The sequence below is a fragment of the Cylas formicarius genome, unplaced genomic scaffold (genome assembly GCF_029955315.1).
Source record: "Cylas formicarius isolate icCylForm1 unplaced genomic scaffold, icCylForm1.1 PGA_scaffold_1__22_contigs__length_36826433, whole genome shotgun sequence".
Classification (NCBI taxonomy): Eukaryota; Metazoa; Arthropoda; class Insecta; order Coleoptera; family Brentidae; genus Cylas; species Cylas formicarius.
Window position 1 is genome coordinate 28,878,761 of NW_026844264.1, and position 14,497 is coordinate 28,893,257.

At 34.8% G+C, this 14,497-nt stretch overlaps 1 protein-coding gene across 1 annotated transcript; it reads left to right on the forward strand.

Annotated features, from left to right (window-relative positions):
• Nucleotides 1–584: 584 nt before the first annotated feature.
• LOC132696658 (ATP-binding cassette sub-family C member 4-like) lies at nt 585–14,460 on the forward strand. Its single transcript, XM_060661613.1, has 20 exons — nt 585–911; nt 4,484–4,594; nt 4,650–4,796; nt 5,297–5,504; nt 5,564–5,789; nt 6,059–6,215; nt 6,274–6,569; nt 7,478–7,644; nt 7,691–7,830; nt 7,898–8,213; nt 9,312–9,485; nt 9,586–9,770; nt 9,824–10,054; nt 11,318–11,540; nt 11,596–11,820; nt 11,876–12,056; nt 12,119–12,363; nt 12,456–12,811; nt 12,865–12,987; nt 13,101–14,460. The coding sequence occupies exons 1-20, from the start codon at nt 838–840 to the stop codon at nt 13,348–13,350; spliced, it is 4,035 nt and encodes a 1,344-aa protein (XP_060517596.1). The 5' UTR covers nt 585–837; the 3' UTR covers nt 13,351–14,460.
• The last annotated feature ends 37 nt before the right edge of the window (nt 14,461–14,497 follow it).

The window sequence follows — 14,497 nt, forward strand, 5'->3', positions numbered from 1 at the left end:
TTTATAGTCTTTCATTTGTTTTTCGAGTTATGTTAAGATTATTTGCTTCTGTTTGGAACAACTTTTAAGAGACCTTTAGAATTGATAGAAATTGAGAAACCCTATTTCTCTTTTATTAGGACATTTACTCTTAAATGCGAATTTAAATGGATTCATCCTATTCATGGCACAGTAGTTACTGGCTAATTGTGGTGTTCAACAATTTGAAATTTAATATGAGCAAAAAATAACTGCTTAATTTTTTCCCAATCAACCTGACTTTAAAGTTGTCAATGGTTTTTGGCCCACAGTCTGAAAGTCATGGAACGCGGCAGGATAAGACGCCAACTTTTTAAACTTAAAAACCCCCAATATTCATTATGGTCCTAACAAAAAATGAATGAATTTTGAGGTAATACTAACCACATATAAACTTGGTGCATATTAATTATTGTCTATTTTAATTTCTAAAAATTCGATTTCATTATCGCGATTTGATTTCACTTACCTGGTAAATGATGTTAACACCAGATACGCGATACCAAACATTGATCCTGCTCAACCGGCAACCCCAAAATGAGTTGATTAAGGGCATCAGTAATCTATGCATTTCATGTTCTCTGCTGCACCTAACCTCAAATTATAATTCGTGCTTTTCTTAAATAAACGTCAAGTTCATTTTTAGATAGTTTTTAGTGTGTGTTACGAGTGCAATATGAGGACAATTTTTTTTTTAAACATCCCTAAGTATTTTACTCGTGTTTAGTGATATCACCGCGCGATGGTCGTGTCATAATCAAAGATTTTTCATTCATTCCGAGAAGAAAAATTCTAGTTTTATTGCCTAAATTTTAAATTATGGATTCCAGTAAGAAATTTGATAACCCCAGTCCAGAAGAAAAGGCGAATTATTGTTCACAGTTGTTTTTTTGGTAATAAATTAACATTTCAAAATTATATTAATAGTCAGATGTTAATGTTCATTTTCTTATTGTTATTTATGAATTTATGAAAAAATCTTGAATTGCATATTTTTGATGATTGCGATTCATATTACGGAAATATGCTAACTTTAGATTTTCTATTCACTGTTGTTTGTGTTGGTATTAAATAGATTTAGGCGCTCGTATAATAATTTGAAGGCTGTAAACGTTTTTATGTGGCTAATTTTTATAAAACTGTGCTGCGAGACGTGCTTTGACTATAAAATTGAAAATAAAACCTAGTTGGGATTTTTATACACCTACCTATCTATCTACAGTATTATTAATTAACTTATAAAATTAATTTTATTTATTTATATAGCAAATTACTTTAAAACAGTTATAATAAAGTTTTCTCTTAATATTCAGCAAAAAAGATAGATATAGGAAAGAGGAACTTATTGCGGTTTTCTCAGCTTTTATTATTATTATTATTATTATTATTATTATTATTATTATTAGTCTCTTGTGTGCCAATGCATTAACATTTATATTATAATTTGACAACATTTCATAGTAAAAAGCAACAATATTACTGTTTAGCTGATGCGTAAGGAAAAGTTGGCACGGAGGGCAATAAATTCTGATAAGGCGGTCCTGAGATAATATGCTGCGAAATTTTTGAGAAATTTACAATTGGTATTACGTCCTTTAGTGGCTATAATAAGAACATGAACATAATTGGCACTTATTTCTCTTGACCGTATTTACTGAAGCCTTTTAAGTTACTATAAAGTTCGATAGCTTACAGTGCTTTTAACAAACAAGTAGAAACAGCTCACAAGTAATTTATTGATATACATATTCTAAAAATTTTGGTAGTAGTATGAACTTGGGTATTTTGAAAGATAACGGCATCGTCAATATTTGTATATATTTTATTATTTCTAAAGTAAACAAAATTGGTCGGCGTTTTTGTGTTATTTTGATAAATAATATTATAAATCTGTCGGCCGGAAAAATGGAAGCAATTTTTCAAGTTAATTTTTTTCTACTGATACATATAATCCTAAATCCTGATAAACTTAAAAAATATTTTATATAATTTAATAAATGTTTCAAGTTTCAAGAGGTCCGTACTAATGTCCATTATATTAAATTTTACGTAATATTAAATTATTATTTTTATTATATTCAGTGGGTCCTAGAGCTCTCTTAAGAGTTTCCTGTATGAAAGCAACATTGGGATAAAATGTATAACTTGCCATTATATTTTCGGACCACATTTTCATGGACAACATGCAAATGTAATATTGGACTAATTAAGTGTACTGTTTAGTAAAAAAAGTCAGAAGAACTTTACTTTCGTTCTGACCTTTGCCTTTGTAAAATACTAATTAAACTTGTTACGTCGATCTATGCCGATAATCGACAAATCAAAAATTAATCCGAATAAAAATGCCTCGTCTAAGTATTCTTAAAGTATTTACTACATATCCTAACTGAGAATTGGTTCAAGGTTATCAATTTGCACCTACAAACTAGGAATAAGTCGTTTGTATGAAGTGTTTCGCCGTAAATAACTATGTCAGTAATTTAGCCGTGATAAATTTTCTGATCATGGAATCATGGATTACTGAGTGTACAAATCAGAAATATTGCATTAAATTGAATGCAAAAAGATTCATCATCATTTAAGTTATCATACATTGCTCATTTAGTAGGCATATAACCCTATGGATAATGCAGTAAAACTCAACTAGTAGAGCTAATTTCAAGACTCATGCGATACCTGGATTGAATTAATTTTATAATTCGAAAATCGTTTTTCGTGCGGTTGTTACTACGACAATACGGTTATTGTGTCGTTTCTTCTACCTAGGGCTATACAAATGTTTTTCTACTGCCGTCTGTAAAATACCTAATTACACACCGATATAGTGTGCGGGAAGCGTCACTTTGCCACGTCAGTTTCGTTTCCCACGGATCCGAGCCACTTCGGATGTTTTCGGAGATATTTCCCACGCTTTCAATTTTGACATTTGTCGATTCTAACGGTCGTGTCAGAGAATGTATTCGTAAACTAACGGTCGTAGAAAAAATATAGTATGCAACACGTTCGGTAAACTCTCCGCTCGTGTCAAATAAACTCGTGAGTCAAATCCGTTTACCGCACTTGTTGCATAATATACTAATTTAAAATTTTGAGTTTATGATAGCCGTTAAGTAATAACTAACAAATTTACCACAAACAAGTGGTAATACCAATAAATATTTTTTTATGTTTATTCTACTTTTATTTATGCTGGTAAACAAGCCAGAAAGTCAATTTTTTACTTAGGTTAGACCGAGGGTTAAACGATGCATGAATGCAATATATCGAATATGTCACATATATCAGTACCCATCACTCACCCAAAAGGACTAGTTTAACCACATTAGATGATATAGTGTTCTTAAAGTCTATATAAAAAAAAAGGTTTGGTTTTTTGTTTTTCTCCATTTGTAAATTAATAATCCAAACCAATAACCAGATAAAAATTTACAACCTATGGGAATTTGTAATGGTGCAGATATTCAGGGCAAAGCCTCATAAGTGATATTTTATTTTTATAAATATGTATTTACTGATCTAGTTTTTCTTTCTATGATAAATAAAAACTACTTTTGATCAAACAAGGAATTTTAACTTGGCTGTTAGTACTCCTTTCGATTCAACAATGCAGGTTGTAACTTTCAGTTTTATGGGGTTGAAGATAAAGCCCATCTTTCAGTACATTGCTTCTAAGGTTCTATACTTATCGAAGCGTATTTCAGTAAGACTCACATTTGTTTTTTGTTGGAACAAACAAATCTTCATTTTTTTGTGTGTATTATTATCAGACACTCAAAGAAAAATAACACAAATATGATTATCTCAAGAACTAATTCTGCGACTGATAACGACGGTAAACTATTCACGCCCTTTCACGAATACTGTTTCTTTTAATTTGGCGCTTTTTAAGTATCAAATGTCTCAATGAACACATATAAACGAACATATAACTCTATAGCGACCGCCATTTATTCTCTATTTAGTAGTACTCATCTATTGTTTCGTCTGTCGTTTTACTGCTTTGTTGTAGGTCGTGCTTAGTTAGTTATTGTAGTCATTTCCGGCTAAAAATGTCATATCCTGCATAGGATTTAATCTATCTCATGATTAAAAATAAAAGAATATAGGGTGTGCCATATGGTTTAACGCATATTGTTATTTGATGGTACCCACTGTAAAAATTGATACGCCTTGGGCGGCAATAATATTTTCGTAAAGATGTTGGTTGCTGAACGCTGCTTGGTCTTATTGGTTGGGAAGGAGATTTGAAATTTTTTTTTATTATAATTCGCCCAAAAATAATAATTTTTGGTTACCAGACAAAAAAAAATTTGTTGCCTTTTTTGAATTGATGAGATGAGAACACGCGTTCGAGTTTAGCTTTCATACGGGTTCACCGATAATTTATTTTTCATTCATTTTTGAAAAATATTGCAAATGTCAACAATTTTCTCTTTTTTTTCTCATTTGTTTGAATTGTTCGCAGTTGGGTATTACCCTTTTTCAAATACGGATACAATAAGGACTTGGAAGTAAAGGACATCTACAACAGCGTCAAAGACGATTTATCTGGCCCGCTGGGAGATGCCTTAGAAAAGTAAGCAAAACAAAATTCCTTTAATTGACAAAACCCCAAGGACTTTTGAATTTAGGAATTGGAATGAAGAAATAAGAAAGGCCCAGAACAATAAGTCCAAGAAAGAGCTCAAACCCAGTTTGCAGAGAGCCATATTCAAGACTTTTGCAAAGAGCTACTTCGGTTATGGCGTTTTTCTGTTTCTTCAAAGTGTCGTTATCAAGTGAGTACCTTTATAGCTCGTTCTAGTTTAATTTTAATTTGCATAATCATGGCCACACTAACAACCAAATAGGTATAGGTACAGTCAAGTTTTTATTTTTTATGTTCAAAACCATGTGGAAAAAACAAGCAGTCTATACAAATTCCTGTTCTTTACTTTAATTGTTATTTTACTTGAAGTTGACTCAGAAACAGAGCTGCTAAAATCAGTTCTTACCAAGTACACATTTTTTAAGTTGTTTAGGTTTTTTTTTAGCAAGAGTAATTGAAAACAAAAATAAAGTCGATTTTGATCAATTTGCTTTGTGTCGTTTTGTTAGTTAATGTACGCATAGGACGTGTTGAAATAATTAAGCTATTTAAAGAAATAATACAATAAACTATATTTTGCAAATTCAAGCTACAACAAAAGGGTTCTTTCGGTATTGTACGCGTTATTTTTTATTGCCGACAATCATATCAGAATCGGATAACACCTTACTCTACTCACTTTACACCCAGAATGCTCCTGCCTATAGTCCTCGCCAGATTCATCAAATTTTATGACAAAGCGGCGACGAAACAGCCTATAGAAGTGGGGTGGGCCTTAGGAATTGGAGTAGTGGGATTATGTTTCCTCAACATTGTAATTATGCACTACTGTCAGATGGGCATCCAAAGGGTTGGTATGAGGGTTCGGATAGCAGCCTGTTCTCTCATTTACAGAAAGGTATATAATTACCAGATTGTATTCCGAGTGGAACAACATTGTTTCCTTCTCTGATGTAGTTATTGAAACTCAATCAGCAATCGTCGGGGCAAACTGCCGCCGGTAAACTGGTGAATTTATTGTCAAACGACGTTATACGTTTTGACATGGCGTCGTGGTTCCTGCATTATATTTGGATCATGCCCATACAAACTGCTATAGCGCTTTACATTATGTACAGTTACATTGGATGGGCAGCGTTGCCAGCATTAGGTGCCATAACTTTACAAGCAGTTCCTCTACAAGGTGGGTAAAGTTCAATTACGAAATTTTCCTTGATTTCTTGCATATAAAACCCCTGAAGGAAGGAACAGGTAAGGATGTAAAATTTTTGGTTAGTTTTGCTTAGTTCTATTAATATTTATGTCATTGAAGGTTGATTTTATTTTAATAATTGGGAGCCATGACTATTTAAATATTAGTTGGGATTCCACCATTTGTTTTTTGTCGTGTTAGTTTACTTGGTTCTTTATTTTCTTGGCATCAAAGTTCGTCCCTTCTCTTTTGCATTTCAGGGTATCTTTCGAGTCTTCAGGGCACTTTGCGGGCTAAAATCGCCCAACTGACAGACAATCGGGTGAAACTAATGAGCGAAATTACATCCGGCATCCAAGTAATTAAGATGTATGCGTGGGAAAAGCCATTTGAGAAAATCGTCGAAGTCGCGAGAAAGTAAGTCCAATTTCTCGAAGTTTTCAATGCGCAATAATTAATATCCTGAATGCTCCAGAAACGAAATCGATGTGGTGACGAAAACTTCTTACTTGAAAGGCTTCTCCTTAGCTTTGATGCTGTTTACCGAAAGGGCCACTTTGTACATAGCTGTGATAACTTTCGTGCTTACTAATAACAATATTACCGGTGAAGTCGTGTTTTCTATGGCGCAGTTATTGAACACCGTACAACTTTACATGTCAATATTTTTTCCACTGGCCCTATCGACCTATGCCGAAATGAAGGTGTCTATGGAACGGTTAGAAGATTTTTTGTTTTTGGAAGAAAACAAGGACGTAATTAAATTTGAAGGTACGTTATATTACATGCATTATATAAAAAATAAAAATTATCCATTTTAAAAATATGTGCGACAGAGCAATGTCTACATCAATATCTTACTTTAGGGTTGCGGAATTGACCGCCAATTTTTTTTGTGTCAATTGACCGAAATAATTTTTAAAATGCAATGAAATTTATATTGTGCGTTACGTCGCCATCGCGTCGTTCTGAGAACTAAATCGAGTATAGATATTTTTATTGGGATTTCCCGAATTGCTAAGCATCGTATTGGGGTACTCCTTGAAGAAAGTTACGGATACAGTGGGCATCACAAACGCATAAAATTTGTTATAAAATACATATTACAATTAAATAATGATAGATAACACTCTACATTTGTTATTTAAAACATTTTGATCGAATTTCACTACTCAATTAAGAAATGGTCAATAGACCATCCCCAACACTTTCTTACTTCCCCGTAGATTTTGATTCTAGATTATATGAAAAATTTTAGAACTTTTTTCGATATAAATATTTGCACAAAATTTAATATGTGGTCAAATAGCTTAGATAAACCTGGATCATCATTGTCGGTTAAGAGTATTAACTTAATTCAAGTTTAATTTAATTTGAACTTATTTAGGAATATCTTAAATTATTATGTTTTAACTGGTCAGTGTGTATAAGCCTGTAATATCACATATTTCCACAATTTTTGGCAAATGAAAATAAACTTTATCTGCTAGGTAAATAGTAACTTGAAATGCTTACAAGAATTTTTGGCGTCGTTGGTAAAAATATTAACAGAAGTTTTGGAAAAAAATGTTAATAGAAAACAAATCTCAAAATTCAATAACATTGCAAAAAAAGCGAAAAGGTCACGAGAAATACTGCCCATATCTAGCGAAATTTTTGAATATTCCTGACTTTTGTAGATGAAATTCCGAAAAAAACCGGCGCTATCAAACTAAGTAATGTCAGTGCCAGTTGGTTGGCAAATCCGATCGTCGAAAGCCTCATCGGCATTAGTTTTGAATTAAAGCCCGGTACTTTGTGTTGTATCGTGGGCTCGGTCGGATCGGGAAAGAGCTCCTTGCTGCAGGTACGTCTAAATAGTGTTGTTGTAGGTCTTATTCAAATATCCTTAGGTTCTTCTTAAAGAACTGCCCATTAGTTCGGGAACCATGGAAGTATGCGGACGCGTATCGTACTCATCGCAAGAACCGTGGTTGTTTGTCTCGAACGTGCGCCAGAATATTTTGTTTGGTGCCCCATACGTAAGAGCCAGGTAGGTCAGTTAAGTACAATTTGTGGTGATTTTTTTTTATTTTGTACTCTGCGAAATCATTAAAAAGGTACAAGGAAGTGGTGCGCGCTTGCGCATTGGAACGGGACTTTCAACAGCTGAGCCACGGGGATAAGACGCTTGTAGGTGAACGTGGTACCGCCCTTAGCGGCGGGCAGAGGGCGCGCGTTGCTCTCGCACGCGCGGTCTACCGCGAGGCTGACATCTACCTCCTCGACGATCCGTTATCTGCGGTGGACGCTCACGTGGGCAAGCATTTGTTTAGGGGCTGCGTGCAGGGCTTCCTCAGAGGTAAAACGCGGATACTCGTAACTCATCAGGTGCAGTTCCTAAAGGGCGCCGACATCATTATAGTTATGAACAATGTAAGTAATCATTTTTCCATACGAAAGAAAGGAAAAGTAGTGCTCAATACTAATCAACAGAACAGCCTCAATATAATGAGACTTTAAATATATTTGTTAACGTTTAAATGATAATTGGTTTATTTAAGAAATTAATAATTAGTTTAATTCATGCATCTTATCATTTTACTGTAGTTTGCGATTACTGTGATTGTATTATAATTCATATTTTTTTGGAACATTACGTGATCATTTTTAATAATAATAATAATAATAATAATGAACGACTTTTATTTCAGATAATAGCATAACAAACATATAATACATGACCAATTAGTTGTACCGTCGACTGGCCAATCTAGCTTAGAATTACTGAACCAGTGCGTGGCACAATAATACACATCAAAATTAAAAAAGAAATTGATGATGACGTCCTATTCAATCTACGAATTTTTAAAACATGATTATGCATTAGAAAACCAGAAAAAAAATCTGCAGATGCAGTAATTGTTTCTTATATTTAATTTTAATGTATTGAATTATAATATTTTGCGGCGTTATACGAAAAACTTCTCCGAAACATGGCACTCTGATGATGAGGCCATGTTAAAAATTCCCTAGCCCTAACATTCCTGTTACGTATTTCGGGGCTAAACACTATTCGTTTGCGAATCGAGGACAGAGTATCTTGATCGTTTATAGTCTTTATTAAAAGTGTACAGAAATGTAGGCTTCTGTTTATATTATATATTTATTATATTTTCTTAAGCCATACACACTCTTCTACACTCGCTTTCATTATCTAGACAAAAATCATATACAAAATTACAATAATTAAAATTCGATAAGACAAGGAACTCGCACAACTTTTTCCTTAACTTTTGACCTAAAATATGTCTATTACTGTATAATATTTTTAATATCGTATAAGGCATTTGAAATATACTTTTTAAATGTTCTTTAAATCTTAGCTCTTTAATTAATAACAACGTTAAGCACTGTGCCATCATTTAAAACTTTTAAAGAATTTTTTATCTTATTCATCCTATTTTTCAACTTGAGGAGAGATCACTCAAAGTTCAAAATTATACAACCCGGTCTAATACCTAACGCTTTTAGGGTAAAATTGAGAAAATGGGAACGTATAAAGATCTCTCCGAACACGAATTATCCGCTTTGTCAAAAGAAATAGAGCAACAGCAGGAAAGGCAAGAACAGGAAGCAAAAAAAGAACCCACCCCCGAGATTGAAAAGAGGGATATTAGTGTCTTGCAATCCATTTCTTCAGTCGCCGTAAGTTCCCTTTGCGCTGGTAGTTTCGAAAGTTTTGTTAATTGGTCGGATTGTAGATTGTTTAAATTTTGTCATTTTTTTTACCTACCGTATCTTGCAGAGTTCCATTTTTGGTGAAGAGCCCGAAGAAACGGAAGAATTGCTCGAGAAAGGTTCTTTGGCGAAGGATACCTACTTGGAATATTACAAAGCCGGAGCATCAGTACTCAACCTTTTGTTTTTGTTGTTCTTGCTGGCGATTGCCCAAGTGACTTGTAACGCCGTCGATATGTGGGTGACTCATTGGTAAAAAATTGACACTCGCATGGTAGTAACCGTCACATAAAATGTTTTTTTAGGACCAATATGGAAGAAAGAAAATTTAATAGCACAAACCGGTTACATGTCGGAAACGACAATATTACAGAGACAACGATAGATCCAGTATATCAATCCTCAAATTTTTCTGAACCCAACAGTACTGCCGGGCAACTACCTCTAAGTATTCAAGATGATGACTTTTCACAGAACACTTATATTTACGTTTACACAGCGCTAATTATTGCTTCAATTATATTGACAACAATCAGGTATGTTGGTTATTATTTGATCCATATTTCCCTAGCGATCAAAAAATTTAGGTCACTTAGAAAATTACAAAGTTTCTGGGAAAAAAAGTTTTTCATCGAATGGTCGATCTGGTAGGAGAAAAATGATCTGTCCTATTGTATTTCGTTAACCGATTGTTTTTTCATTATTTTCGTTTCATGATTTTGTAGGAAAACAAAAAATGTCTATTATAAACAAAGCCCAATTAATTTTTATTTGTAACGAAAGAAACGAGTAATAACAATATTCAGAAAACCTGAAAATTAATAACTTATGTTCCCTCCCCTTGCGTTTTTGACTGCTTATAATCGACGAGGCATGCTTTGAATTAAATTTCCGATTACGTTCTGATCGATGTTGTTCCATTCTTGCATTAACAACTCTCTCTCTTTTTTTGGGGCACTTTTTGGATGCTGTCTTCGAATGCATTGTTCCATCTCATCCCATACATATTCAATGGGATTCATGTCTGGACTGACAGCTATGGCAGTGTGAGGTCTAGCATTATCGTGCATAAAAATACCATCTTCGCCCATGGCGGTCATTAAGGGCGTAGCATGGTTATCCAGAATTTTCAACCATAAACTCCAACCAAACCACCACGATGTGGAAGTCTTTCATCAATATAACCTAGGGCATATTTCTCTGGGTCTCCTCCATACTCTCTGACGTACACCTGACCCAGAGAGGCAAAATCTTTGATCGGTTCCTGGTCTTTTAGTGATCAAGCCAGTCTTCTCGTAGCGTTGGTATACCTTTTGTACAGCACATATACTCCTACTAACAATTCCTGCACTTTCCTGTTTTCCTCGACCATCTTGTGCTACAATTCTAACCACAACGATAGGATTCTAAAGGCATTATGACCGGTTCTAAGATCTAAAATACACTAAGCAATCATGAAGTTTTATAGAGATGAATGAACATTATACTGGAAAGTATCTAACGCTAAAATTTTTAATTGGGCCCAAATTACGTCATTTCATAAAAGGTTGAAACGCTGACAAAAACTGACAGATAATAAATATCCCCATCCGCATTTGTAGGAAAGCAAATAAGTCACTGTACTAGACCGACCATTTGGTGATAGACTTTTTTTTGCCCAAATTATTTAAAATTTCTTCATTAACCCGAATTTTTTGCGCGCCAGTGTATTTATTAGGGCCATAACTTAAAAAAATTCTTCTGGAAAAATCGATCCTTTCATAAAGACAACAATATTTTTTCCGCAATTTTTGTTGTAGATCGATTTTGTTTATGAAAATATGTATGAATGCCTCCAAAGGTCTCCACAATAAGATGTTCAGTTGCGTACTGAAGGCGCCTATGCATTTTTTCGATACCAACCCTTCCGGACGTATCCTAAACAGGTTTTCCAAGGACATGGGTACGGTGGACGAAATGCTGCCCAAATGTTTGCTGGAGACATTACAAATATTTTTCATTATGTGCGGTATATTGGGCATGGTAATCGTCCATTATTTTAAAGACATAATCGGTTTGTTTTCACCGCTCTTTTAAGGTGTTTATCGTGAGTCCCTGGATGATTGCACCGGCGGTGGTTTTGGGAGCGTTATTCTGGTACGCCAGGGTGATTTATTTGGCATCAGGTCAGGATATCAAAAGGCTGGAAGGTACTACAAGAGCTCCGGTTTTCTCCCACGTCTCGGCCTCTTTATATGGATTATCAACAATCCGGGCCTTCAACGCACAAGATATAGTTGTTAACGAATTTGACGTTTTGCAGGTGACACCTAAGTGACCTCAACAAGAAGGTTTGAAAAATGTAGCGTTGTTTATAGGATCAGCACACGGGAACTTGGTTCTTGTTCGGCGCTATCAGTGAATCTCTGGGCTTCTACTTGGACGTCATCAGTACAATATTTTTAGCATTGGTGACTTTTCAGTTTTTAATTTTCGGAGACGAAAACACGCTGAGCGGCAACGTGGGCCTTGTCATATCGCAAACTCTCGTTTTGACTGGTAAATTTCATCACAGTTTTATCACTTTTTTTATTGGTTCCGCCACTTGCTATCTTTCAAAGGGATGTTGCAATATGGCGTCCGACAATCAGCGGAAGTGGCATCAAATATGACAAGTGTTGAAAGAGTACTCCAATATACTAAACTCGACGAAGAAGGTCCTTGGGACCCAATGCCAAGCGATAGACCGCCTATAGGATGGCCGCAACAAGGTTCCCTTCTCTTCCGGCATGCATTTTTGAGGTACGCCTCAGAAGCGCCACCTGCTTTACGAAATTTGAACATTCAGATCGAGTCAGGGCAAAAAGTAAGTATTAACTAAGATGTATGACTGCTGATGCACACACGATAAAGGTTTCGGTTTTGTTTTTTTAATATTTTGATATTTGGCAATGTCAGATTGGTGTGGTTGGTCGAACAGGGGCAGGTAAGTCTTCGTTGGTCGCTGCCTTATTCCGTTTGGCCCCTGTCGACGGTCTTGTCGAATTAGATGGTCAAAATACGGGTCGAGTTGGCTTGAAGAACTTGCGATCGTCGATATCCATCATACCGCAACAGCCTACCCTCTTTTCGGCCACAATGAGGTACAATTTGGATCCCTTTGGTAAACATCCAGACGATGTTTTGTGGGAAGCTCTAGACCGGGTTGAACTAAGATCACACGTTTCTAATTTGGACATGCCTGTTAGTGAGGGTGGCGGAAACTTTAGCGCTGGTCAGAGACAGTTGATATGTTTAGCACGTGCCATTGTCAGGTACGGTACAAATGCTATTAGCAGAGGCCCAAATTAATATTGTCTTGTTTTAGAAATAATAAAGTATTGGTAATGGATGAGGCGACAGCTAATGTTGATCCCAACACTGACTCGCTTATACAGAAGACGATGAGGGACTGTTTCAAAGATTGTACAGTCATAACAATTGCACACAGGTAACCAAATTAACCTTTTTTTATCAGTTTTTATATGTTATTTATGACTTCAAACTAAACACTTGAATTAGTTTATCTTTCCAAGTATGTGTCTATTATATAATGGATTTTAGATTGAACACAATAATGGATTATGACAAGGTCTTAGTAATGGAAGGCGGTCAGGGTGTGGAGTTCGCACCACCTCACATACTCTTGCAGGATGTGAACAGCTATTTTGCGAAAATGGTGGCCCAAACTGGTGCAAATATGGAGGCTAAACTCAAGGCCATCGCGGAAGATACCTTTGAGAAAAACAACAAAGATTACGAGTGTGTTAGCGACATTAAGGAAAATGCGCAAAACAATGTAAGTGATGCATAATCAGCTGGACCTGTTTTGAATAGGCATTTTTGTAATCTCCAAGTTCTATCAACTCATCGAGCTTTAAAATAGTCAAACCAAAGGTGATTTTTAAATTAGCAGTTCATTATTATTGTGAGAATTGTGTTACATGCTGACACAATGAAGTAAAGTGACTTAAGTATTTTTACACATTTTAAATAAGAAACATGAAATTGTGCTTATCGTGTAGCTGGTTCATTGTTTTTGTCTTGAGCTATTTCTGTGGAATGTCCATGACAGTATGTTTGCGTATAAAAAATAGAGTGGTGGTATATTAGTAACTGTTCAATCTTAATCGGAATTAGATAAGAGCATAGAGTTAGACAAGTTAGCGAAACGTGCTTTATATTTTTCTGTTGTATATTGGATATTAATATTTAATATAATTTCTAATAACTCTAGGTTATTGAATAAATTACCTAGGACATCTACAATTAAATTTGATTCAATGACTGCTTTTGTTCTGAGTTTATTTTCTTCTAATTAACCATTTCAATTGGTTACCCAGAATTTTGTCTTCCGAAAATTATCGTTCTCAGCACTTTTCTATCCTACCCACAATTTTGAATCATTGGATACAAAAAAATTGTGATGAACAATAAACTGGACCACATATAAACGAATCAATCACTGTGGTGCGCTTTTAAAGGCAAGAAGTTGTCGTTGCCCAAACTACTGTGCAACAAGTAACAGATCGCTATGCATCCTTCTTTAACTTAACTAGTCCGACTCTAACTATACCACCAACAATCATACTGCGAAAAATTTTTCTGTTAACTTGGTTTTCTTATGAATAACCTGTGTCGTAAATGTTTTATGTAATTTTTAAAAAATTTCATTGATGTGGCTTTGCGAGTAAGTTTCTAATTATCCCAGTGAATTGAGAGTACTTAATTTGAGTATTAATGTATTTTTTTTGCGTAATAAGAGGAACGTTTTATGCAATGATGCTAATTTTTAAGGACAAATACAAGTATTTTTAAACGAAACTAATGTATTATTTATTACGGAAAGGATGAAAAAGTTTTTACAGCAGCTGTAAATGCAAGTTAGTAAAGACTTTTATCAAACAAACTTAAAAACAAGAACCAACTAATAAGACGTAGCGGTTTTGGACAATCATCGT